This window comes from Camponotus vicinus, unplaced genomic scaffold (assembly GCF_025532165.1).
Source record: "Camponotus vicinus isolate PSW18456_S1 unplaced genomic scaffold, iyCamVici1.0 SCAF_9, whole genome shotgun sequence".
NCBI lineage: Eukaryota > Metazoa > Arthropoda > Insecta > Hymenoptera > Formicidae > Camponotus > Camponotus vicinus.
This window is the reverse complement of record NW_028141981.1, coordinates 16885112-16911828: the sequence shown is the minus strand read 5'-3', so window position 1 is coordinate 16911828 and position 26717 is coordinate 16885112. Positions and strand designations below refer to the sequence as shown.

The following is a 26717-nucleotide window of genomic DNA, read 5'->3' as shown; positions in this document are numbered from 1 at the left end:
TGCCCTCGAAGCGCCTGAAATTAACTTTGAGCATTACAGATGTCGAGGCGCGCCGCGGCGAGAAGCTAACACCTTGTTAGCCTGACAAATTCGGTCCATCTCTCCTTCCTATCGTCCCTCACAACACTTTCCGTCTCCACCTATGCTTTCTATTCCCGCGACAATATCCCAACGAACCTTTGCGAGAAATTGAGGAAACTCAGCTTTTAACCCTTTAAATGGATACGCAATTTGCAACTTGAGCATATTTCTTATCTGTAAAGCAACAGAAAAAAATGTGTTTTTTTACTTTTTTGAATAGGTATTTGAAATTTCATTCTATTTGTTGAAATTTAAGGCATCTTTTGTAAAACTATTAATTCATTATCATTTTACGAGTGTTTTCTTTGAATATGAAATAAGAAAAGTGTTCAATACATTTCAAATTTTGCGAAATTTATATAGTTCTCACAAGGCTTGGTATGTATGTTTTGCACTCGTATGTATTCGTGATGGCGTTGCTCCTCGCACGTATTTTGCGAGCCGAATGATGATCGACTTCTTATACCAAATGCCAGAGCTGCCCTCCATCTTCATCGGTCTCCCGAAATTGGCGCGAATGGAATCTCGAGCAGCTGAGGGAGTCGTACGTGCGGAGAGTGTCAAGCGTCGTAGAATGCGTCGTCGCTTAATCGAGTCGTACCCTCTGTACTTGCAATCCTGGAGCTTTATCCTCATTCAGCCCTTTCTGGATCTCCGTGTCGTCGCGCAATCTATGACGATTGGAAAGTGATATCGAGAATTTCGAGAACTTCACTCGATATTGGACGATTTGCAGGCTCTTCCTTTGTGCCGCAAAGTGGGATGGATGAAACGAATGGGTGATTTAGAGGGAGTAGATATCGTGGTGACAGTTACGATACGACGTAGTCAATAGTTGCGAGGGATGGCGGAGACGCACCGATGTGTTTGCGACGAAATGGAAGGGTAATACTATTGCATGGCCGAAGAGTATCAATATCCGACGTGGGCTCGTTGGTGGCATTTAATTGCGTTAGTATTTCATTGCTAGAATTCATGCTGAACAGACTTTTCAATTGGGGTCGCAGTCGGTGGTGGAGCAGCCAGTGGAGAAAGCCCTTGCTGGAGTCAGACATGTGCGCGGCGATAAGGATGAAGACTGAAAGCTGGTCCTTATCGAATTTGCGCGAAATCGAAGGAGGAATTTACCAGCTTTTTCATATTATTAAATTTGAATATCCGCCACGATACTTGATATAAAAAGAACTACTGAACTAAAATTTCCGCAATTTGAAATAAATTATCAAACAATGTATAGCCAGAGAGTACATTAAAAATATTGACTGTTCATGTTATTCTAAAATGACGATATAATGTAAAAAATCGAAAGAAAAGAATACTTATAAAATGTTACATGAAAAAAATTGTTTAAATTATTATATGTTTGATACTAATTATTGTTAATTATTTTATGTTTCAGGTAATCCAGTGATTATTATAACGATAAGAACTTCCAATGCAGAGGTAAGATTATTTAAAAAATGTAAGCAATAATTTGTAAGGAGCATAAAATATTTGATATTAGTCGATTATTCGGCTCATTAATTATCACACTTCATGAAAGTTTACATTGCGCAAGCATATGCAGAAAAAAATTAAAGTAAAATAAAATATATTTGTATTTTTCATTTACATATCTTGTGAATTTCTGTGATTACGTTTCTTTATTTTGCATTATGCCAGAAATAAGATTTTGTAATGCCGATTTATATGATTAGACATTTGAATTCTGCATATAGTTTAAGGTTTATAAAAATATTTTTAGGCCAAGCTTTGCATAATTATTATATAAAAATATTTAATATTTATACATTGTGAATTATCTCGATACAAATAGCGCAATTATATTAAGGTTCCTCGTTCCCCTGATGCATTCCATTTCCCAAAGCAAATGAAAAATAAAGATGTACTCTGTTTTTGACCGCAATCTATATATTCCGCTTGCATTTATTCTATCCGTCTGACTCGACACTTTGCCGCATCGGAAGAGATTCAAGGGTGAGTACGAAACATCAGCCGACGGGGGTTAGTATCCGAGTAAAATGATGTGAAAGCTTATGAAATGGCGGGCTAGTCCGGCAAGATACCGGGGTATAGTGTGTTTCCACCTCGCACCCAGAGATAATACGGCGGGGTAGTAACAGCCAGAGGTTTATCTTTGTAGGACCATAAAACTAACCCGTTCTACGCGCTTGATGACGAGCGCTACTTAGATATCAGTCTACAGCTTGTTTCAAAACTCGTTTCAAATTTTAGTCGAGCAATTTGTGATCATTTTGAAATTTAACGGATCACTCAGATTTTAGTAACGCATATTTTATTTTCGAAGAGAATTTTTAAAAATAAACACATCGAAATTTAATATAAATAATCATGGCGATTGACAAATGTTCAATATTTTAATTAACAAATATATAAAGAAAATAAAATATTAATATATATTTACTTATTATAATTAATATATCTCGTAGTTATATATTTACTTATTAATATTTAAATATATGATATTTCGTAATAATGTAGTCAGTAAACGTTTGTGAATATGAATAAGGATCGCGGTAAAGTTTACTATATCGGTCATGTGGTCCAACAACGCCAAAGCATCGCACGCTCTGGCTTGACGATGAAGGGTACAATCACCGAAAACGCAAAGTCGTCGGAGAAGTTCGCGACAGGTTGATATTTCGGCGACGCGTGTACGCGGCGATCGTAAATTGTAAAATCTATCAAGACCAACGCGGCCGACATAACTCAGGGGGGTTGCTATCCCAGTGGTATGAAGCATGGCGGCCAGACTCGGCATAAATACCCGGTTGCAGAACACTGCAGGAGCAGAGAGCAAGCCCAGACCCGTTGTGGCGTGGCAACATCATCTATCTCGAATAATTTATTATCGCGCGACTACTGCGTCCTCTCGAAACCCGGACAAGAACGCAACTATAGGAACTACAAATGCCGGAAAACGAGTGCCATGCATATGCGCCAATCCTCGACCTTCTACCAGTCGAGTTTCGAGCTAGCAAATCTTTATGTTCGATTAATGACATACTTGTTTGTTCTTTATCAAGAAATGACTTTCCAAATGAATGTTTTTATTCCAATTATCGAAATACATAATATAGTAATTTTAAAATAAAAAGTAACAATTTAAAAATCTTAATTGCATTAATATTATATTTCAATATCGACGTGCGATATATATAGGCACGAAATGTCCCTAATTTAATACTAATAAAAATTTAATTTTAAAAGAGTAGCAACAAGTTCATAAGTTTTAATGATTTTTTAAAAGAAATACTGTAACATTATATTATTATAGATTATGATATTAATAGGAAAATATCGCACTTGTTCTATAGAAGAACAGCAATTGATTTACATTAATGAATTTCCATTATTAATGTCGTATGTTTCAATCGCAACATCTAAACTTAGACTTAGATCTATCTAATGATCAAAGAGCAAGAGTTCGCATGCAGTAAATGGAACGTAGAATAAACAGACATGCATATCAAACGGAAATTAATAGCAAACATCGACTCAATTGATATGCAAGCATAAAGATCGATAATATTAGTGTGATATTCATTATATGGTTCTACTCCTTTTTAAAAATTTTATAAATAAATTTTTGAAATAAACAATCATAAAAAGTTTTGCGATTAAAGTGAAGTGGCTTGGACAGCAGGAAATATAAAATATTAAAGTGAAGAAAATAATCTTTTGGACTAAGTAGTTACATACATTTTTAATCAGTGCTCTGTCTGATCAATGATGGAGTTTTACTACTATATCTAGCATGTATCAATGTTTTTATTATAGTATTTAGAAAACACATTATAAATTTTTAAAAAATGCGAAACTATAAAAATGATATTAAAATACAATATATAAGTTTTCTAAACTTTTCTTAAAAATACATTTTGTTAATAAATAATTTGATAAGTAAGTGCTTGAAAACATACAGTACTTGAAATGATATTATAATATTCTATCAAACCATTGATTACGTTCCAGATTTATATTATTTTTAGGAAAACAATCTGTTGATTTGATTGATGAGAAACAAATCGGAAAAATGTCATTTGTATTTTTTATATTTTTTTAAGTGGAATTTGCTTCGTGGCGCCATCTTATAAGTGGTGCATGAACTCGTACGCACCCTTCCTCGCCGAATGTACGCGAGGGTTGAGGGGTGAAGAATGATTTGTGCAAAAAATGTTGGCAGATGGCGCCAGGTTCTTTCTTACGACGAAGAAAGGATCTTTTTTTGTTTTTTTGTACCCTTCATGCGTAGATCACGCTTGTAAAAAACGAGAGGGCGTCGCTATACAATTCTTTTTGCGCGCGAATGAATACGATTGAGTTATTTTTTGAAGAAAACGATTTTTTCTGATGCTTACGGAATATTCGTGTAGAAAGAAAAATCATTTATATTTAAATCATTAAACAATTATATATTATTTTCAATTCTTCAACGCGTTACTATCAATTTTTCTCATTAAAAGTAGTTTCGTAAAATGGCGATGGCTAAGTGAATCGAACAAGTCAACAGCAAAATGGTGTATTCACGGCATCGCAACGTTTCCCCATCTTGGTATGCGGTTCAGATGTAGACACTACGGAGGGGATAAACAAGGGGCAGTACCAGGTTGGCGGGCAGATTTTCAAAAAACCGGAGAGGCTGCGCGCGCTTCGCCTTCATTGATCGGGGGGCTGTGTCCGGCTACCACCCTCTCCGCTGCACCACGTATGCAAACTACCCTCTTCGTTGGCCGGGCAGCCGAAGAGGGACTCGTTCGCTCTCGACTTTCAGGGCGGAGCCCAGGAATCTCACTGAGGGTTCCTAACGCAAAAAAAAAAAAAAATTTTAAATTTAAAAAAATGTGGAAAATTGCAAAAAATCTTACATATTATATTTGGTCTTTTTTGATAAAAAAAATCAAAAAACGAGAAGATTCATGCAAAAAGATGAATTTTTTATTGCTATGAATCATTACATTTATAATAATTTTAATAATATATACATGAATCGCTTTAGAAACATATAGAGATGATGCAATATTAATCTTATCATCATAGAAAGCCTTGCAAGATATAGAAATTCTTCTTGTTGAACATTTTATATTACGACTGGTGGAGAAGAATGATCGGGGTGTCACGGTCCTCCAAATATTCGCCGGTTCCATCTAACTTATGAGAAAAAAGCGAGGAGTTTCCTAAGTTAAGTACGATACATAGCAAATGGAATTACGGCCGGACCGCCGTGGTCGTTTCGGCGATTCTCAGTGGACCGAGAGCTTGGTTGGTTGAAAATCGGCGGGCGAGTTTCTCATTACAGTTTCGGGAGGATTTCGAAAAGGACCCCCATGTCCGGCCGGTATACCGCAGCATTTTTCAGTCTAGAGGACCAACCCCTACTAGTTTCTCTGGACTCACTCGAGGGAGAGTGACCGGCGAGAGATAGGTACATGCGGTAGGGAAGAAGAGAGGTGGAGAACGACTGAACGATAGAGAGTGAGTGAACGAAGAGAGAGAAAGAGCCAGAGAAGTAGAGGCAGAGAGGAAAGGAACGAGAGGGAGCGAGAGCGAGTTAACCTAACCTCAAAATTCCAGCATCAATTCTGGACCCCCTCTAGTGTCTCACCCACCCGGTGCAATTAGGAACTACCCCTTCTATCCTATTCTGGCTCTATCCTCACTTCCCTTCGACCTCCCACCCCTTGAGAGCGGCGGAACCACGTGATCCGGCAACTACACTCTTGTTTTTAGGGTGGAGGCTCGGGTGTCGGTGGTGGAGGGTAAGGGGTACGGGGTCGGAATTGGGGGTGGAGGGTAGAAGGACGTAGGAAGAGAGGAGGTAGGACGGGGCGAGTTGCTGGGTAGGAACACCACGTCCGTGTTGCCATGGCTACCGTAGGGGGTGGTTTATACTTGAAGGGTTACCCCCGCGGTACAGTCTCCGCAAAATTGTGAAAACTGCTGGCGAAACGTGGCGTCGCTACGCGGAAAAACTTCCGCTAACGGTCCCCGTACTTTTGCCGAAGCTTTTACCCGGAGGCTTTCCCTTTCGCGACCTTCAGTGTTTACACCGCTTAAACGTCTAAGACAATTAATGACCGGGTTTTCGGGGTTTTTCCCCGTGATACTTAGTCGAGGCGCGTTTGTTCGTCTACGTTCGCATGCATAATCATAGCTTTTTGTAAATTGTTTAACATATTGTAACTTATGTAGCATAAAATTAATTAATTAAAAAAAATTCACGCTTGATATGATGATAGTTTTGATATAACAAATTGTAAAATGAAAATATATTTTTTACTTTACATATTATCTATTACTATAAGATAAAAATAAAATCGAGCGTATATTAGTATTATTAATGCTGCCATACTAGACTTCATCTTTTGTATTAGGGAAAAAATCACGCTTATCAACCAATATTATCGACATAAATTTTACAAAATCTTTCTTTATGCATTTTCAATTTTTACATAAGTTAATTATAGTTGCAACGAAATATATACATGCGTGTATGTGTATTCGCAAAACGCATATATTGCGACTTTATATTTATTAACTAAAAAATTTTCATTACTGAATTTCTTCTACTTTTGCGAGAGCTGTCAGATATATTTCTCGATTTATTTTCATTGAGACTATCCCGGGTGGGCAGTTATGAAAACGATTATGTTTATTAGCGACAAAAGTAGTAAAAAATAACGACATTACCGCGGCTCGATGTTCCAGGACCATGTGAAGAATCCGGTTTATATAATTTCGCCGCTGTTGGCACAAAGTAGAAATATTCACATTCATGGATAAAAAGAAGAGAAAAGAGGGATACAAGGGAGCTACTATTGTAATATCTGCAGATGTTATGCTTGCAAAGGAAATGACGGCATGTAGATAGTAACGAAGTAGATAAGAGACGTACATAGTCAGACAACGTAGATAGATAAAACTTTACGAATATACTAGTTATCTCTTTTTCAATTTAAAGATATTTAAAGATTTTTTCTACTAAATTAAAACAGTGTCAAAGGTATTTTCAAAATTATTTGAATTGTGTAAAATTGATTTTATTATTTAAACGGCGGTATATTTTTATACAATCTTTCTTTTATTTTAGTCATTTTTCATTTGAGATTTTATTTATAATTTATGTGTAAAGTGAAAAATATATAATAGGATATTATATACTTTATTTATTTATTTATTTAAAATGTTAATCAGAATTTTTATTAAATAATTCTTGAAATTGAATATTATTTACAATCTACTTATTTTCTATATTGAATGAATCATCTTTTAAATTTTTTAAATTAATTATTCATAGTGTTATTTATTATAATTATTTAAATATATTATTCTACTTTGAATGTACGTGAAAGATAATTGACTTAATTACGTAACATTATGCATATAGTAATTCCTAATGCACAAAATTACGCTAATTTTTGTTAATTAACCAAATTCGTGATAAATGGGTTTTGAATACATCAAACGCATTATATAGAGAATCGAAAAACATTTTTTCCATGAGAGACAGAATGAAAAAATAAATTTTTCGTAGAGAAGTAAACTTTTGGCGAGATTTTCTCACGGATCAATCCGTTGTCAGGACGATACCTGACTTGACTGTTGACAATGTTCACAACAGATTCGCCATTCGCGCACGTCGTTGCACCGGAAACGCATCCACTCTGGCCAAGAACACCTCGCGGTTTCAGATAATGCACTCGAGCAGAGAGCCAGCGCGCCCTAAGCTCGTTAGAGTTACACGGCTGGCGCTAAAGGCACCGGGAGAGGAGGATGCGGACTTGTCAACACTCAACGGACCGAATTCGCTAACGTGCTGAACCTAGTCGGACGCCTGGAGCACAAGCCACAATCTAATCATGGCTCGCCGCATTCGCAAGCCCCTATTTTACAGTAGCTTGCAGGATGTCGTGGGGTCTGTACCGGTTCTTCGTGTCGTTTTATTTTCGTTTCTTAGTAGCCGCGAAGCCCGTTAATCGGCCACTCGATGTTCTCTTCGCAGCTTGGGTTTTAGATACAATCTTGTCCGTTGGCTAAAAATCTTTTCGCGAAAATACATCTCGTCTCCATCATCTTCTCACGGAAAAACAATTGGGAATACAACTAATTTTTATTATTATAATATAATTTTTATTATAATATTATTAATTACATATCGCTTTATACGATTCAAAATTATTTCTTACAACTTTGAGATAAATTTTAATTTTTGTCAAAGGCATAAAAATTGAGATGCAATTCTTTCAAAGTTATTTAACATCGTTGAAATTGATTATTTGTACTATCTGCCTGCAGCTGGTCAGCTATGTATATATTATCTTGCAGGATTTATATACCTTTTGTACAAACTGCACCGTGCACAAAATACCTAGTTAATGTGCACATATGAGATTCCAATGTCCTAAGGGAATTATGATGATACCAAGATATATCATTTAATATCGGTGAATGTTAACCTCATCCTATTAACCATTAATCGCCAGGGTCTTGGATAATTCATGTAACATGACTCATATATTAAAATATGAAACATAGTATTTGAAAGCAGTGTCAAAACTGTAAAAAATAAAATAATATAAAAAGTGTAAAAGACATGTGTTATGCTATTTCGGAAGCTTAATATGTATTTTCAAATAATAATTATTTAGAAAATTAGACTAATTTAAGTATTAACGCAAGCGCAAGAGACTGTTCGTCGGGACATTCGATTATCATAATAGCCGCAAGAAATGATCGTCTCCTTGTGACGATATATGAGATATTAAATAATCACTCCAAACACACGGGACCTAACGCGCACGTGAAACGTTCCCACGTGACGCGATACACGCGGAAAACGGGGAAGGGAGGGAGAAACATTTTTTTCCTTGATCGGCGCGAAATGAACTTTTTCGCGCGTGTACCAGTTAAGTATGGAAATGATGCACCCTGGGTGCGCTCGCGCACGACGCTGTCGCGTTCATCTGCAGATGGTCATCTGGTTGGGTCGCGGTAGTATCTAGGCGACGATCAGGCCCGTATCTATATAGCTAGTAGATGAAGGCGGAGTCTACCCCCGTAGTAACATAGCATTAGGTAAGCTTTTCGTTTTATTGATTTTTCGAAAAAGCGCGTGCGCGCCCGGAGCTGCCCTCCGCACTATCGCCTACGAGCTGTACCCCGACGTCGTGAAAAGCACTCGTCCCCACCATCCATCTCGTCCTCTCTTTCCGTCTTTCTCCCCTACACTTTCTCGCTCTCGTTCTCTTCTTCTCCTTCCCCCTCGTCCCATTGCCATTCGCTCCCAACATCCTCAGTCGTTTCTCTCGTTCGCTCTCGTGTCACGAGTATCCCTCGCGCTCTCGTGCTCTTAGAGAGCTATCGGGTTGCGCAATGTTTAACTTGCACCCTGCTGTACCGTCCCCCTCCGTTTCCGTTCCGTGTTTTGAAAATCGTCAGAAAGAAGTGGAGAAAGTCTTGCTAATTCCGCGCGCCTTTTTTCGCGCCCTCGAGAAAGTTGGAGTCGCTTTCCTTGCGCGCGTGCGCTGTTTTCCGCCTCAGTGTTGACTTAATAATTTTAACTTTCTCCGAAAAGATGCATGTTCTTATAGCTATATATTTCCCGTACCTCTCGCGTAGATTTTTCCCGCGATATGAGAGAGCAATGATCCTTTATACGGATGACATGATTCTATATCTGTCGACGCTATAATAAAATGAAAAATACGGTTTAATTACTTTCTTGATGATTTGTTTTTTCTTTAAATTTTTAAGTAAAAAGTAAGGGATTGAAAAATTTGATCAATTTATTAATCGATATTTATTTTAAAAGAGATATTTTTGATACGATCATCACAAATGTACACTAGAATCTAGCGGAAATTTTTAATAATATGCATTTTTTGTTTATAAATGGTGATATTCGATAATTTCCTCATCCTTAGCTTTGCCAGCATCATGTCTTTTTATCGACTCGTAATTTTTGAATATTTGCGAACATCGGTCACGCTATTTTCGCGCGTTAATAAAAAAATCATTAAGATTTGAATTGAAAAGTGAGATCTGCATGACCGTCCAATTTTTGATGCTAGCAAAGCAAGAGAAACGTTAGAATTAAATAGGTATATGAATATATATCTTACGCTTTATAATCGTGTATTTTCGTCAAAACTTGTAGCATCTAAATCTGAATAGACCGGAATCAAACCGGTTTTATTATCCTTATTCAAATCCGCCGGTCCCATTGCGTTTCCTCGCGTTTTAGACGAGAAAGTCGAGCGAGAATCGACGCGCGATCGTAAACGTAGGGTAGGTAGGTAGAAAGGCGAGGCGCGCGCGAGGAGATCTCCGCGGGTTGAAGCAGCGAAAATGAAGGCTTAGCCGGCGGCAACAAACATTCATTATTACTCGTCGCAAACCCCGTCCGTTCTCCTCCACTTCCGTCATCCCTCCCGATCATTTTCTCCCTTCTTCCCATCTCGCTCCCTCTCTCTTCGTCATCGCGTATCGTCGTCGCCCGGCCGGCGAATGAACGCGCTGCCATTGGTCGATGCGGGCCGCCGTGTTTTCCGAAATCATCGTGCCCTCTCGCGCGCGCACTTACACACCCCTATGCGCGCACGAGAGCGCGCGCGTATGTGCAGGGGTGCTCGTGCACGCACGCACATACACACATACGCACACATACACATTACGTACGTACTGCGCGCGGCTGAGAAGTATGCACACTCGTTTGCGCACACGCACACGCACACGCACATACACACATACGCTCATCCGTGTAGTCCTCGTAGTTCGCCGCCGTCGTCATCAATCATCGAATGCCACCGCCAGCGCCGATATTTTCCGCAGAAAGCACACGCACGTACGCAGCCACGCACGCACATCGTTCATTCGGTATCGAGCTACCCCGAAAAGGCCTCGGTGCGCTTTGTACCGCGCCCTTCCCGTAGTCACTCGACCCGACCCTTGAGGCTTATGCGACTCCGAGGCGAGGGCTAAGTTCGAGACTTAGCACACATGGTCGCCGACCACCGCTCGCGACACATTTAGCGCGCGGTTTTCGCGGGTAGCCACGCGCGCGGACGGGTCCTGGTTACCGCGCCGCGTAAAAACGCGGAACTGAATCCGCGGACCAGCCACGGGCACAGAGGGGTACGCCGCGGCAACGTATGATTGGCAACAATCGGCACTCTGATCGAACGTTTGTTTCAGAACACATATGCGGCCGTCTCGCTCCCTCTGCCGAACGGGCCGCCGCGCGCTTTCTTTCTCTCTCTCCTTCTCGTCCTCCCGCTTTCATCCTCGTATCCTCTCTCTCTCTCTCCCTTTCTCTCTTTCTCGCATTTCCGATATCTCGTTCCGCCTCTCTTTCCCGCGCACCTTCTCTCTTTTTCACCCTTTCGTTCCTTCCCGCTCCCTCGTTTGCATTCGCCCTGTACTCTCTCAGTCTCCTCCCGCACTCGTCGCCCTCGTCGCCTCTCTCCTCTCACCTCTCCTCTCGTCATCCTCGTATTGGCGCGTCCTCCGCTCTCTTCTCGCATCGCTGTTCCTCTTTCGAGACTTCTCTTTCCGCCGCGGTACATATCCAACCCCTCGCAGCTCGTTTGGTCCTTGTCGAATAGCCACCCGCTGGACTCCCGTGCATCTTCGCATTCTTCTCGCTCTCGCCCTCCACCCCTTTCGATAATCTGTCTCTATCTCTATCCACTTCGGAATTGCTCTCTATTTTTCTCCCTTCTTCACATTCCATCTCGTTTCTCTTTTCTCTTGTCGTCCTTCTCCCCTCCCTGCTTTCTTTCTCCGACTAACGCTCTTCCGCTCGACGTTTATATATCGCCTGGTGTCTGGTATGCTGGACCATACATCATGCAAGCGCGCACGTGTGTGCGGTAGATCGTCCTTCTCGCGCTCACCCCTGCGAGGATTGTCCTTCTCGCCCTCGCCAGCGTGTGTGTGCGGATCGCTTCGATATGCGATGCGCGAAAAAAAAATGGGCGGATGTATCGTCGGCGCTTGTCACCACGGCGTGTAAATACGCGCACGCGCCACGCGTGCACTGGGTCAGTGGAGGAACTTCTCCCGTTTCTTTCTGCTTCCTTTTTGTATCGGTCAGGCTTTTCGAATATATTTGCGCGTTATCCGTTCCGCCGCGGGATATAATTCGCGCCTGGCGTCGGATGGATGCGGTTCGTGAACGGTGGCGGGGCAACGAGATCGTGTTGCCATAAAGTTGCATTAGCGCGCTTTTGAGATTTCCCACACGCGCTAATTTAATCGATAACAAAAAAATCTGTAAAGCGTTTTCGAGCTGCGGTTTCGCGGATCTCTCTATGATTCATATTTTCTGCCAGTTATCGAACAAAATTACGCCATGCGATATTTACTAAGTTAATCTTAAAAGATCTTTGTCTCTGTTGTGCTTCGATAATTTATCATTTTTTAATGGGATAATGTATTTAATATTTTTTTGTCCCTTTTTAAAATTGTTGGATAAGAAAATATCATCTTTATTTGGCTACAACTTTAAATGATGTATGATTATAATAATTATAATAATTATAATATAAATATAATGTAAACAATATATAAAATTTATTTTATCATTTTTATGATTATTCCGATTTATCGCTATTAGTTTCAATTATTAATTTAATTTTTTTATTCTAAAGAGTGTAATTTAATTATGTATCAAGGATACCTTCGTATAGGTCTTTTATTAATAGTCTCTTATTAATCTATCCTCATTCTTACGATGTATATTTAATATAATGACACGTATAAATATTATTGTATATATAATAAAGTTAATGAAATTTTTTTAAACATTCTTTCGACGACAGCAGCGACCCTTTCGCGTCCACCCCGAATTCATTGCATCCCCTCATAAATGCCGGTAAGAGAACTTTCTGCCCTGCCGTAGCAAGTCGGTAAGGGATGAAATTCGGGGATTCATCGCGGTCACATCGGAAAACTTGATTTATCGCGAGCACCAATTTATCGGAATTTATACGTTCAATTGCCGTGACCTTCGCTGGCCGCTGTTAATTTCTCGCGCGGCTCCTGCAACGCCGCAAAAATATCGGGTGTCGAGAGAAACAAGAATGGTCAAAACATCGAATTCGCTTTCCTCTTTTTTCTTGCAACGATCAACCTGTTATCGTTCTCGTTTCGGCGCAAACCGCACTCCGATTAATCGCTCGGAAATCTTCGACCGGAACGAATTCACGGCCGACATGCGGTTTTTTCGCGGATTCGCTGAAAACCGCGAGGCCAGCCACAGCGTCGAGTCGTCATCGTCGTGGAAATTCGTCCGTTTAGTGTCGCGCGATTATGAGATTCTACCGCGACGACGATGATGTTACGGCCGATTCAAAGAGGGTAAAGAAGTCGGAGGAGAGAAGGAATTTCGTGAGAAAATAAGAAAAAGAGAGTGTATGAAAGGGAGGAAATGAATGTGTTCGCTTCGGCTTTCTATTCGCTTGTTACTCAGGAAAATGTCGGTTCGTTCTATCTCTATTCTACAAGTAATTACTGTTCTCTATCCCCGAGAAAACTGGATATACAATATACGTAACGTCACTGTCGCGTCAACGTATATATTCTTATATGAGTCTCAAATGGAGCAATATACATTGTTCATCACAGAACCGGATATTTAAAACCCATGTAAGAATATTTGATGTTACATTCATATAACAGTGATGTTATGTATAATGTGCATTCAGCTTAAATTATATCGATTTACGGATATCGTTCTTTCGCAGTCGATTCTTACGAGTTCTTTATGCTCCGAGTAGGAATTAAATAAGTTAACTCTCGATTAGAAAACTTGTTACAAAATTTATTGTATATATACATATTTGTTTTAAAGTTTTTATATAATATAAGTGATGAATCAATTTTTATATAAAAATTTTGCACATAATTAAAACATGTTTATGTATATAAATAATAATTTTTTATGTACATTATTAGCCTTATCATCAGAATATAAGCATGCATTTGCCTTTTAGAGGGAACGAAATAGATATATTCGCAGAAATAAAATGTTCATGTTTTCTCGTGATAAATATAATTTACACTATTGTTTTAATCGGTCCATTTATAAAGATCGTTTTACTTTCGCTCATGTTCGGCTGTCCGCATTGCTGTCGCGAACTCGAAAACTTTTTTTTTCCAATATTTCGAGCGCGCGGCTGCGTGTAGCAAACGCTGGTCAATTTCCTCGATGTTGGCGCGGCCGACACCGAACTGCACTTCCCAGATCGGTCATCGCGCGAAGCGCTATTTTTTGTATTTTTATTTAGCCTGAGGGCCATGTGCGGAACGAGGGGGAGGGAATCCGCACCCCGCCGGGAATCATCGAAAAATCACGCGTCTCGCGACGCGGATGTGGGAAGCCGGGCCGAGTGTCATTGGTTCCCAATATTTCCGCAGCGTTACGCGAGCATTGGAAGGACACAATCCTCGCGCCTGATTAAACAGCACGCTAATTCGGCAAACTCATACATCCTGAAGCGAGCGCGTTGGTAAACTGACGTCGTACAAACAGGACACCCGTTGAATCCTACGAAAATATTGATTGGCGGTGAAATTTCGCGGGATATACCTAGAACTCCTTTGTACATGTGACAAATGTATGTGAATGAATGCACCTATTTAAGGATTGTATTCCCTGGAAAAGTGTGTACCGACACAAAAATATGAATTTTTCAAAAAAAAGGAAAAGTGATATAAATTAAAATAAAAATAATGCTAAAAATGTACATATACATAATTACGTATATGCGTAATTATATAATATAAAGTACGATAATATGAAATTGAGTGAATATTATATTTCAAAATATAAATTTGGACAAGAATATATATACATAGAGAGAATTTTTTTCTGTATATTTGTCATAAGATCTTTCGTGATTATCAATATGTCTCGATTGTGACACATAAAATTAATTTTTATATTTTGATATATGTATATGTATACATACACCTTGTATTTATTATATATCAACGTATTCGTTTTAACAATGTGAGAATTGTTTCAACATACATATCGTGCTCATGCGCCTATTACTTTTTTTTCCTCACGTTTAGTTGCGTGCCTGCGCATTAATGCCGCCCAGACATGATAGCGATTTTACTAGGCGAAAAAAAATGTTTGACTAAGCAACGAATTTATTCCTGAATAGTATGGAGAACTACCGGAAAAATGATCTCGCTAGGTTTCAAGTAGACGAATTCAAGAGTTTTATAAACGGCAAGGCGAGCGCATCGTACGAACGATGAATATCGGATTTTTATTGTCGTAGATATTAAATGCAACAAAAAACAGGATATTTTTTAATAAATTTTCTTCTTTATTGTAGTCTATTTCTTTACATTTTTGATCGAATCACGCAAGAATAGGGACTCTGTCAATCGCATATATATCTTCCAATATATTATGGTGTTCCAGGAGTTTATTTTCAAATGACCAGGATTTTACATTGCTGATTAAATTCCTTTTTGCTAAATAGCCGTAAAACCTGTTTATGAAATAAATTTAAATTTCTGAAATAGTTCATGTAATTTTATATAAATGATTATCTCTGAAAGCAATCTTTTCTGAGAAATTGTCAATGGATAAAATTATTTCGCGTTAAATTCATTAATTGTATTAAAGCAACAACGTCGATTTGTAGAATAATAATTCTCAGAATTTCTATTACATTACGATATATATAATAATTATAAAAAAGTAAATCATATTTGATTCCTCTTAATTTTAGTTTATAAAATTTGCTATTGTATAAAATCAGTTTCAAATAATTTATATTTGCACACACAATAAATTCTATATATTTTATTTAATTCCGCTTTTTTGGAAATGTTTTAATTTAATATAATATACACATGCACTCATTATTACGATATTAAAAAATTGTATATGCGTTCTTAAATCTAAATTTTATTTATTTTAATAAATATATCAATGTAGTAAATAATAACACATAAATAGTATTCTCACAAAAAAGAAAAAGAGAGGAAATTTACCGAGCACGAATAAGTGGAGATCAAACAGGAATATATAATTGAATTTCCATCGATAGCATATCATTAAATTATCGTAATAAAAATATTATATGCGGTCGCGGTAAGATCAATTTAATTTTCGATGGCATCAGGGTGGTCCCTGAGAATCGGCCCGCATGCTTCTGCGGCTTACGCGCTAGCCGAACTTTGATATTCCGACGTCCCAAGGGGAAAGTAGAGCCCGCTCGTTCTATCTTCAAAGTCCCCTCATACAAATCCCCCGTCCTCCTATCGTTTGTCTCTCTCCCTTCCATCCGCGTCATGCGCGCATTCGTGTCGAGTAAGCCGCTCGGTCATCCATCGGCACTTTCGTATGTGTTCGTACATAGAACTCGTGCGCTTTGCTCGCCACGTGTGTGCAATTTCCGCCTACGTACGTGAAAGAAGTATCTTGCATGTGCTATCTGGCGAGATCTCTTGTTGGGTATTTCTAATTACTAGACCTTCAGTACGACACGTTCTTAAGTATGGTTACTCCTCTACGAGAAAGGGGTAATATACGATATTGATAAAAAAATAGATACAGTCGACATCGAGATAGGAAATCTAATATCATATTTTTGAAATTGAATTAAATTAATTATAAGTTAGCTGTCTCTCTCTCTCTCATGATGTTTTATTAAAATTATGTACATGCATTATTTACATGCTAATACGTATGAACAAGAATGAAGCTGCATCTAAGAAGACTGGGTAAGATTGACAAGAGATGGAATTGGCGAGGACCCGTACGAGTTCATACGGTTTTCTAGGTTGGTATATCTTCGGGTACGTAACCCAGTATAATACCGACGAGCCGGGGGTGGCGGTGGTAGCTGCGTCGTCGTCGTCGTCGACGGGTTTTGCCTGCCGCCACCGCCACCGCCGCCGCTGCCGCCGACCGACGGTGGTCCAGGCCTGCGTCTCTCATTGATTACGCGAGAAAGAGGGAAAATTCCGGTCGTGCGTGCCTGGAAAGGTGGCGTAGGCGTGGCAACGCGTCGGCATCTCGGCGCCTTATTCGTTGAAAACTTTGCGCAAAAGCACCGCCCCGGCCGCGCGAGCGCCGGGGGTGTTCTCGGCACGTGTGCGTGAAGCACCCCAGCTTCCCGAGGACCCGTAGTAATGTAACATTGCGAGCCGAACGGACCGTGTGCATGTGTGAGAGGAAAGAAGAACGGGGAGGATGCCAGGCGTCCCCGCCGCTGCAACCACCGCCGCCACCGCCGCCAGCTTCCCTCGGACCTGCCGCTCCACTCAGGGTGGACGGCGACGGCGCCATCATTCCCCGCCAATTTTTTTCAAATGCTGGCTCCCTCTGCGTGGTCGACGCCGGAACTGCCGTCCTCTTTCTCTCTTCTACCCTCGTTTCGTCCTCTTTCCGACTTGCCTTCTCTCCTCTACCATTTTACTACCCCCATCTCCCTGCTGTCCCTCCTTCGCGCACCCCGTGTGCCCTTCCATCGTACTCGTTCGGCTTCGTTCGCGCTCGTCCCTTTTCCGTCCTCGTTCCGGCTACCGCTCTCTGCTTCCTCCTGCTCTTCGTACTCGAAGAACGGTGTGGAAGGGCGCGCCGCGAAAAGGGACGGCAAGGACGAGAGCAATAAAGAGGAGGACATCCTCGAGCGCGCCGATAAGCGTCGAGGGGTCTCCGTCTCTCCGTTACGGGACACGAGGGTCGATTTCCGGTGGTGGGAATTTTTCTCGACGCGGAGGCGACGAACACCAGCGCCCCTCGTCTCCATCTTCTCGTTCGCTTTTCCTTTTGCAGCGCTGCAATCGACGACTCTATTACTTTCGCGAAAGGGAGAGAAAATGCAGCAAAACGGAGAAAAGGGGCGAGGAGGGGAATGGAATGGCCGGGGGCTGTTTGACACACGGGGATGAGACGCGAGGTGATCGTGCAGCTGGTAACGCAGACAGACCCTTCGTCCTTTTCTTCGTTAAGGGTAACTTGTGTCTCGCGCGTACCTGTTTAGCAATTCTCGAAATGCGACCGACGCGATTTATACGAGACATCGCGCGTGTACAATAGTACATTTCGACTACACGGTGAAGAGCTACATTTAGATCACGTTACAAGCGCACCAGCTGCTACATGTTGTTCTGATAGAATTTCAACTGCCAGCTATCTATTTTTTTTTTTTACATTTACTCTCAGAATAATTTGTTCCATGTTATTACATATATATATTATTATATATACCTACATGCGTGTATCATCTACTTCTACGAGTATTAGTAGCGATATAAAGAATTTAGTTTGAACTCGATATTAACTTTTAGTGTTTTAATATTTTATATATTTTTATCTAGATGAAGATATCTATTCACACACGATTATATGTATTTCTATAATTTTTTCTTAAATATTATTCAGATGCTAAATAATTATGAAGGTACTTTACACAATTATTTTTTCTCTATCTAATCGCAGAAAATTATGACCATTGTATGCGAATAGAGGAGACTGACAACGCGCTGAAGTGTCGTTTGCAAATGACATCAATGCAAGCAATCCTAAGATATCCGACGAAATACCGGAATGACAGTTGCATTCCTTGACGGCGACAGCAATCGGCGTCGCGCACGTGTCTCGGACCGCGGAGAACGCGTGCGCGTATTGACACGCGCTGATCGAACGCAGTGACGCGCGGGCCTCGTCACGAGGGCGAACCAATACGGCGTGATCCAGGCCGGTACACGACCACGTGCGCGCTCGGAGCAGGTATTCACGTACGAAGGTGGGCCACATATATACCAGGGTTAATAAGTAGTTGCCGCTCCATCTCCGTCGTAAAGCATCCCCGACCACCGCCACCACCACCCACTACCACCTCGTATGTCAGCACGAGGGCGTTGAAAAATCAGTCTCCTTACAAAAAGGGCTCGTTGAAAGGGACCGCGTAAGGGTGGGATTCCACGCGGGAGACCAGGATGGCTGGACGGAACGTCGGAAGAGTGAGAGAGAGGAGGGCGGGGGGGGAGGGGGAGAGAGGACGAGTGGTGAGTTTGAAGGGGGATGGAAAAGTAGTAACGGCGTGTGTGGAGGCTGGAGGGAGGGGAGTGGGAAGGCGGGAAATCGGGCAACGTAAATACGGAGCACGTTGCTATGCGCCGTAAGCGTCCGCCCAGCCACCCTTTTTACAAAGGGTGCCCTGAAAGTACGGTACGTGTTACCGTCGGGTAAAAAGGAACGAATGAATAAATTAGCCTCCACCCATGTGCGACGACGTAGAGGGAAGGGTCGGGCGTATCGCGCGGCACGCCATTTTGGAGAACGAAGGTCCCCCACGGGGAAAGGAGACACGGTGTACGAAGGATTCTTCTAGTCGCTCGATGCATTTTACATGGACCTTACGGTCTTCCGCCCCTCACCTGTGTTTACCCTCTCGAATTATCACATCGTTCTTCGATCAGCACGTTTGCGATCATTCGCGAAAAGAAAGTAGATCATTGTCCACCTTCGATAATGTCACAAAACGTCGACATACTACGTTATAGAATGTTAAGCATTTCGTATATATTTGAATATTAAACACACAAATTTTAGGAATATATTAGAAATTTATTATGTATAATTAATTATATACAATATATTGTATATAATTAATTATGTATATATATATATATATATATATATATATATATATATATATACATACACATACAATATATTGTATGTAATTAATTTTTTCCAGATGAGTAACTACATTGTGCTATTACTTTTTATTTTACTTTGTGTGAATTATCAAAAATTAATAATTAATTTTCTAATCACATAATGAGATTTCTCAGTTGGTGATTTTAAGATGATTGATTTGCATGTGTCGCGTAATTTTATTGCAATCGTGTAAGCATCGCGTTTGTAGCTGAAACGGTGACGATTCGACCGGTAGCAACGTTCCATCATGAATTCGAAATGGTAAATAGCAATAATTAAATCGGAAGTCGAGCGAATTCCGCACGTTGCACCGATGAATTCGACATAATCGCCGACAGATTAACCAATAGCGTCGCTAATCACTACCGGACGCGACAAGCTCGCGTTAGTTGTGTACTAGTAATAAATCGTGCGCCTCGTTTGACGGCCAAATCGAAACTCTGCAAAAGGAAAATGAATTTACTCAAAAGAATCGTTGTTTTATGAAAGAGATAGGAATTGCTTCAGGTCAGTTTTTATCAAAATGCACTTGTATAAATGTGTTATGCACATGTGTGTGTGTGTATGTATGTGTGAATATATGTGCGTGTGTGTGTCGCATACATTTATTTATGCATTACACAGATTAAACGCCTGTGTACGCATTATCTCGGAACATTCCTTAAATACCGTACATCTAATTGCAAATTTGAACTTTGCGGAATATTATTTAATAATTTGCACGCCGATTAAATTTCGTAAAAGGAAACAACGTGTACAGAAAGCGATACTGTGTAGATCATCATAAATATTGTGGTATTTCGATGCTAGAAACATTCGATACATTTGGATATAATAATAATTAATTCGCACAATAATTATGTTATATTATTATGGGACTCTTTTGAATAAAAAATAGACCTAATTGATCGTAAAATGATACTGATCGCGTCGATATTCCTTTTTGAATCAATAACTAATTAGAAACATAAAGAGGAGGGGAGACGATCTTTCTACAGGACGATTGAAATCGAGGAAAGAAAAAAAACGATTGCGCAAGAGAAAAAAAGAAAAAGTTCGTTTAATATCCAATTTCCGAGACGTCAATCCTTTAACAAATTACTGGTCATCTCTACAGGAGGGTTACAAGCTCGAAGCACATCTCATTTCCTGTCTTTTTCATCTGTTCGCGAGAAAATGGACATGCACACGTGTGTACGTGCGTAAATGCGTGCATGCCAAGAATTTTATATAACTAAATCTGAATTTACAATATCTCTTTATCACTACTAGCCATGGAATACTAGACACGAGATTTACCGTTGCTCTAGTGGTTGCGACTTTTCTATTCGGTCAACACTTCGTTGCTTTCTCGTTGTCTTCGTCAATTTCTTCTTCACCTGTAAAAGAGTAAGGAAAAAAACTTTAATACGATGTCCACACAATATTCCTATGTACGCGATTTCGTCGAGAACATCGAGCTCGATCGATCTCGTCCGATCGAACTCGAAGAAATGACAATGTGTATCGATGTACTCGCGCGATATTTAGAAATATCCGGCGATTGTCGTCTCTTCGCGAAAGATAACTCGGTTTCAACGGATGTCCCCCTTTGCTTTGCTTTCTCGCGGATGTCCGAACGACGCTTCGGCCGCACCCACCACCATAGATCGGTGGAAAAGGGTCGGCGCGGTCGCTCGCGGTGGGGGAGGAGTTGCTCGGAGATAGTAAGCTCATTTATACCTGGGACGTGCTTGCGAGGTAAAACTGCTGAAAAATGATATCCGAGACCGCGTCCCGCGGATTCCCGTCCGCCATGGCCATCGCCATGCGTTACCATCGCACATAGTCGGGACCGCCGCCGTTCCTCGCCCTCCCGGTCCCCCACCGCCCCCGCCGCCCGCGGTCTCATATCGCAGATAGGAAATTCTATCCTTCCGTTTTCGTTGCGCGCACCCCCTTCCCTTCCCGCCTCCTCGCCTCTTTCTCTCCACCCGGCTCTTCGCCATCGTTTCCACCTTTGCCACCCCCCCACCCCGCGACGGCAACTATTAAAATCTGGGATTCCATTTAACGGTTCATGGCAAAAGACTGAATATTTTCATGGATAATTCGCGCGATGAAATGTTACGGCGCTGCCGTTACATCCGCGAAATGTTTTAAAAGCGTCGGTATGCTCTATCCGCGCGGCGCTCCAACTACTTTACAATTTCGGGAGAGATGTTACGATTCGACGGCGTTATTTGCGATAGATTGGAACATTGTCAAAATATTTCCCTTCGTTTCGACGGTTGGATAATTACCTGCGGAAATTCATTGCCTCTACAGATAGAAATACGTACTTTCCCTTCTACACGAGCTGATCGAGCCATAATTACGCGACAGCGAGCGCAACGTTTATTTTTTATTACTGCCACGCACCGTGTAACCCGCATTTGTATCATATATTTAACGCCAATGTAACATCATGTATAGATTAGAATTTTAAAAGTGTTTTTTAGTCAAAGGCCGTCGTGAAAAAACGATTAACGATGGACACGAAAGATGGCTTTTTTTTGACGTATAGGACACGCATTCAATTTGTCTTCGTGCATGTAACGCGGATTCTTAATCACCGAAGGCATTCTGTCGAGTTTACGGAATGAAAACCGCGGTAGCTAGAAAGTGACTCGCGGTCGCGGGATCCCGAGAAGGAGGACGAGGAAGGTGGACATGCGAGATGGAGGAGCAGTCGGTCTCCCGGCAAAAAGAGCTGGACGAAGGTTAGATTAATGGTTGAGAAATGCAAATTGTCCGGTAACCCCCGGAGGAAGGGGGCTGGTGGTGTGAGGGCAACGTTAGGGGGGTTGGGGGGGGAGGAGGGAAGAGGACGCGCGGTGGCCTCTCCTCGGTGGGTGGATAACGGCGTCTCACCCGCTTACCAACCAGCAAAAACCCCTTAGAAATATATCGTAGGTCATTTCCCTTGCTAAACTCGAGGAGAAAAAATTGCCGGCGAACCCTGGAACCGACCGTGCTGCGCGTCCACGAACTCACACCGCCGTTACCTGTCGTCCGCTAACCACCCGCCGCCCTCCCTTCTCAGTCTCGTCCCATCTCGCCTCATCCCGTAACCAGCCTCGGTCCGACGTCCAGAAAGCGGACTGACCAACCGACTGCTGCCTCCCGGCGCCTTTTTCGCGGCGCGGAACACGCACTCTTCCACGGAAGGAGAAACGCCGGGATATATGCGGGGCACGGAACAGAAAAATGGCCGCGAATTTGTTTTGGGTAGACCAACGCGGCGGGATGCGCGGCCAGGGAGGGAAATGAGAACGTGCGCACGTGGAATTCTCTCTTCCTCCTATGCCGCGGGAGAAAGGGTGGCGTTTACAAACGGGGTAATCGGCGATAGTTTATTTTTGCTAACGCCCCGCGCGCGTCTACGACCCCTGTCAATTCGCTCGACCGATTTACCGATTGTGTTCAATTGATTATCCAAAGTTACATTCCTCCTTTGTTTGGCGTTCATTGGTCTTTTCATCAGCCGTGTACGCTCTGTATACACTTGATAGGTCAGTGTATCAAAGTAGAAACGGCTCGGGTTTCGAGGTTTTCAATTCTGCTGATGACAAATCTCAATTCTCTACCTTTTCGATAGTAATTTAGGTTTTTTTTTCGCAGATTTGCTAACTGATTGAACTGCCCTACTTTCGTTCACTACGCGACAGTCTGCAATTTTCTTGCAATTTTTGCAAAGAAAATTACTTACTTTTTATACTTGAATTGTGTTTATTTTTTAATAGGAAATTATTTTTAATTATATTATTAATTATATTATGAATTAATAATACATATTTTAATTTATGTCGTATAGAATCTCCAAATTTATCTGCGAGCGAACCTTGTAACTGACTGTCTATGTATTTGCAAATATTTTTAAAAATAAGAAAGTAAAGTGAAGCATCTTATAAAATATGAGAAATTTTAATATTAATAAAGTTATCAAAAATTGTAATTAAAAAATTATTAATTTTTAATTATTAATTTATAATTAAACTAAATTAGTTTACTACATAATTATTATTAACCTCCGATATTTGCAAGTAGCAAACAAGTAGTATGATTCCTTTTTTCCGTCGAAAAAAGCTGATTAATATTTATGAGAGCACTAATTAAAAAATAGCGAGTTTAAAGACTCTTTTTGAAATAATGATTCGCTCTATATATATTTTGCGGTAAATTATGCTGGCAAAAAAGGCTGGTACAAGCCTTGAAGAACACGACCGGTAGACAGGGTAATAAAAAATCCTGTTACAGCGCATCACGTCGTGTCCGTTTCATCAAATCTTCCGACCGATAAAGAGCGATGCCTCGGTATCAACCTGTGGCGTCCTTCCACCAGAACGCCCGCGTACCAATATTGGCGCATCTCGGTCGTTCGGACGTAGTGTCAATCGCGTCACTTCATCCGTGCACATTGCGCGCGCGCATATATGTACATCACCCATACACATATTCGACCCGATTCTTTTTGTCACGTGCATACTCGTATCCTCCGTGTATTCTCTGTTTTGTTCGATTCATTCTCCTCGCTCAAGAGTGAACGAAAAAATATATATTTTTGCATACGTTGAAATAGATAGATTGGCTCCTTTAAGAATCGTAGATACTTTTTTTTTGTGGTTCCTTAATTTACCTTTGCAAATGTCTATTAAAGACAGCCGCGCTTCTCATTTGCGAGACGGCGCATCAGTCTGTCGGTGGAAGCCGTTTGAAAAATAAATGAGAAGTTTTAATAAAGCGCGGTATGCGCTAAAAAAAGACAAAATGCGAAAAAATGTCAGCCAAACGGTAGAAGTTGCGCAACATGTGAATATGCGAACTCGAGGAAGTTACATTTCCGTTTCGTACAGCGAAGAGACACAGCGGCGGCTGTATTTCGCAATTAACGCATTCCTTAATCCCCGGTAACTGCTGAATATTTCCGCATTTGCCTCTGGCGCCGTATCCGCCGCAATGTTGTAGCGGCCGGCAACGGCTGGTACCAGCGATAATCGCGAGTCACCCCTCGCTTATGCCACCGGTAACGGTCGCTAAAAGTTGCGCGGCAACGGCGAGGACGCGTCTGTACGCGCGCGTAAATCTCGGAAGGCGTTTTCCGGATAAAGTTGCGGGGGTGTCGTTTAAAATAGGAATCCCAGGGAACGCGACAAGAGGGACCGGCGAGAAGGAGGAGGAGGAGGAGGAGCAGGGACGAATACCTGAAACTCCGAGGGCGTCGAGATCGAAGGAGGTTCGCGCACAGGGGGCGAGAGGAAATGATGAAAAAAGGCGCCTGTGGGCGAGAGAAGCGAGGGGTATACTTATTTTCATTCCCGCCACCTCAGCCGGAAGAGAGTCCTGCGGGAGGACCGCGCGCGGCCTCATTTGTTACCCTTAATGTCCTGCAGCCTCCTCGTCCTCCTGTCCCGCTGCCTCCGAGATCTTATGAGGGAGAGGGCGCCTGGGAGCTACTGTCACTGTGTGTGTCTGTACGTGCGATATAGCCTTGGTGCGCGGTAGCCTTCTCCACAGGAATATATTTCAGGAATTATGGGAAATTCTATCGAGCAATGTACCGCGATGATTTATCGCGACCGGCATTCGCGAAAGTAATAATGGAGAACGTATCGCCCTCTCCTTTGGTGAACGGCTTGGTACGCTGCGTCTGCCGTGGTCTCGTCGCTCCGATTTCAAACAGTTCAGCTTTTCAATCTTTTTTCGTTTTTATTTCCATGTGTCACTTTATTTTTACGCGATTGATCGTTGTCGATTTCGTTGCACAATATTATCACAAAAATAAGAATGGATTAAAAAGAAATTAAAGCGTTGTGTCATTTTCTTTTTTTTTTTTGATGAATATTTCTTGTATTTTATATTTTCCGTTTATGCTGAATATTTTGTTGCAGTATTCGTCTAAGATCATGAATGGATGTATATAAAAAATTTTATAACGAAATAATATGATATAAGGAAATAATGCAAGAAAGAAATTAATTACAATTTTATATTAGTCTTTTTTTTTGACATTTTTTCTGAAAATTTTTTACATTTCTGACAATTTTTTGATCTTTTTCGCTTCTCTTCATATCATTAATGGAAAATAATAGAGTGAATATATGCGTAAATGTGACACTTGAGAATAGAGAACATATTCATATGTCGGAAATCATGTATAATTCCTTCATATTTTGAAAATCGACGGTACATTTTATCGCTTGCCGCTCCATCAAAGATTTTTCGATCGCAATTTTCTATTGCAGCCGTTGACTTTCCATCTCTTAGAGAGCGCCTATATTTTAAAAATCGTCAGAACAGGAGCTCCTCGAGAGGAAGTTGCCTCGGAGTAATTAACGATTACCAATCAGCAGTTCCCACTTGGATTCTCTCGAGGACGGGAGTTAGGAGGGTCGAGGTACGGTCTCCACAATGAGCGAGAGGAGAGACCGATAGGATGAAGAGGAGGAAGGGGGGGAGGGAAGAGAGGAGACGCGGAGACGGAGAAAGAGAAAGAGTGGACGGCGTGTGGTCGTTTGCTAATATGAATGTCCTGTCAGTAACAGCGGCTCCTTGCCAAGAACGTACCGCTTGCTAATATGCCCGGTTGAAGGGAATATTTACGAGGGTGAAAAAAATATCGCCACGATACCCCCGACCTCCTTCCTCCGTCATCTCCGGTTTGATGAGGGACTCCCCTGCTTACCCGGGTATGGAGGCGCGAATTGGATTTTCTGGGAATCAATTAGGATGCTCCTCTACGCGTGCTTATTCTTCACGATCTATATGTGTCGGTGCGAAAGACTGGTGTAGACGCGGAGGAATTTTTCATCGCGGTGGTACAGCTGCCGTGCGGTTTTCACACATACACAACCGTACGTGTATCGGTAGAGATCAGTGATTCTCTCAAGAGATATAT

The 26717-nt window shown here is 41.3% G+C and overlaps 1 protein-coding gene and 1 long non-coding RNA gene across 6 annotated transcripts in view; one reads left to right on the top strand and one right to left on the bottom strand.

The window, feature by feature from the left end:
* Positions 1-26717, bottom strand: part of LOC145977091 (uncharacterized) — a 158336-nt gene that overhangs the window by 1012 nt on the left and 130607 nt on the right. Inside the window, exons 4-5 of one of the 3 annotated variants that reach the window (XM_083108763.1) lie at positions 21101-21180; positions 3639-4906 (exon numbers count right to left, since the gene is read on the bottom strand). In XM_083108763.1, coding sequence (XP_082964889.1) covers positions 4894-4906; positions 21101-21180 — 93 coding nt within the window. In that variant the 3' untranslated portion in view covers positions 3639-4893. Of the gene's footprint in view, positions 1-3630; positions 4907-21100; positions 21181-26717 lie in introns of those variants that run through there. The other 2 variants (XM_083108762.1, XM_083108764.1) reach the window with 2 other exon arrangements.
* The window catches only part of LOC145977093 (uncharacterized), a 102295-nt gene that overhangs the window by 64078 nt on the left and 11500 nt on the right, over positions 1-26717 (top strand). For 2 of the 3 annotated variants that reach the window (XR_014440410.1, XR_014440409.1), the window contains one exon: positions 1481-1981. This is a non-coding gene — a long non-coding RNA (uncharacterized LOC145977093). Of the gene's footprint in view, positions 1-1480; positions 1982-26717 lie in introns of those variants that run through there. The other variant, XR_014440411.1, reaches the window with a different exon arrangement.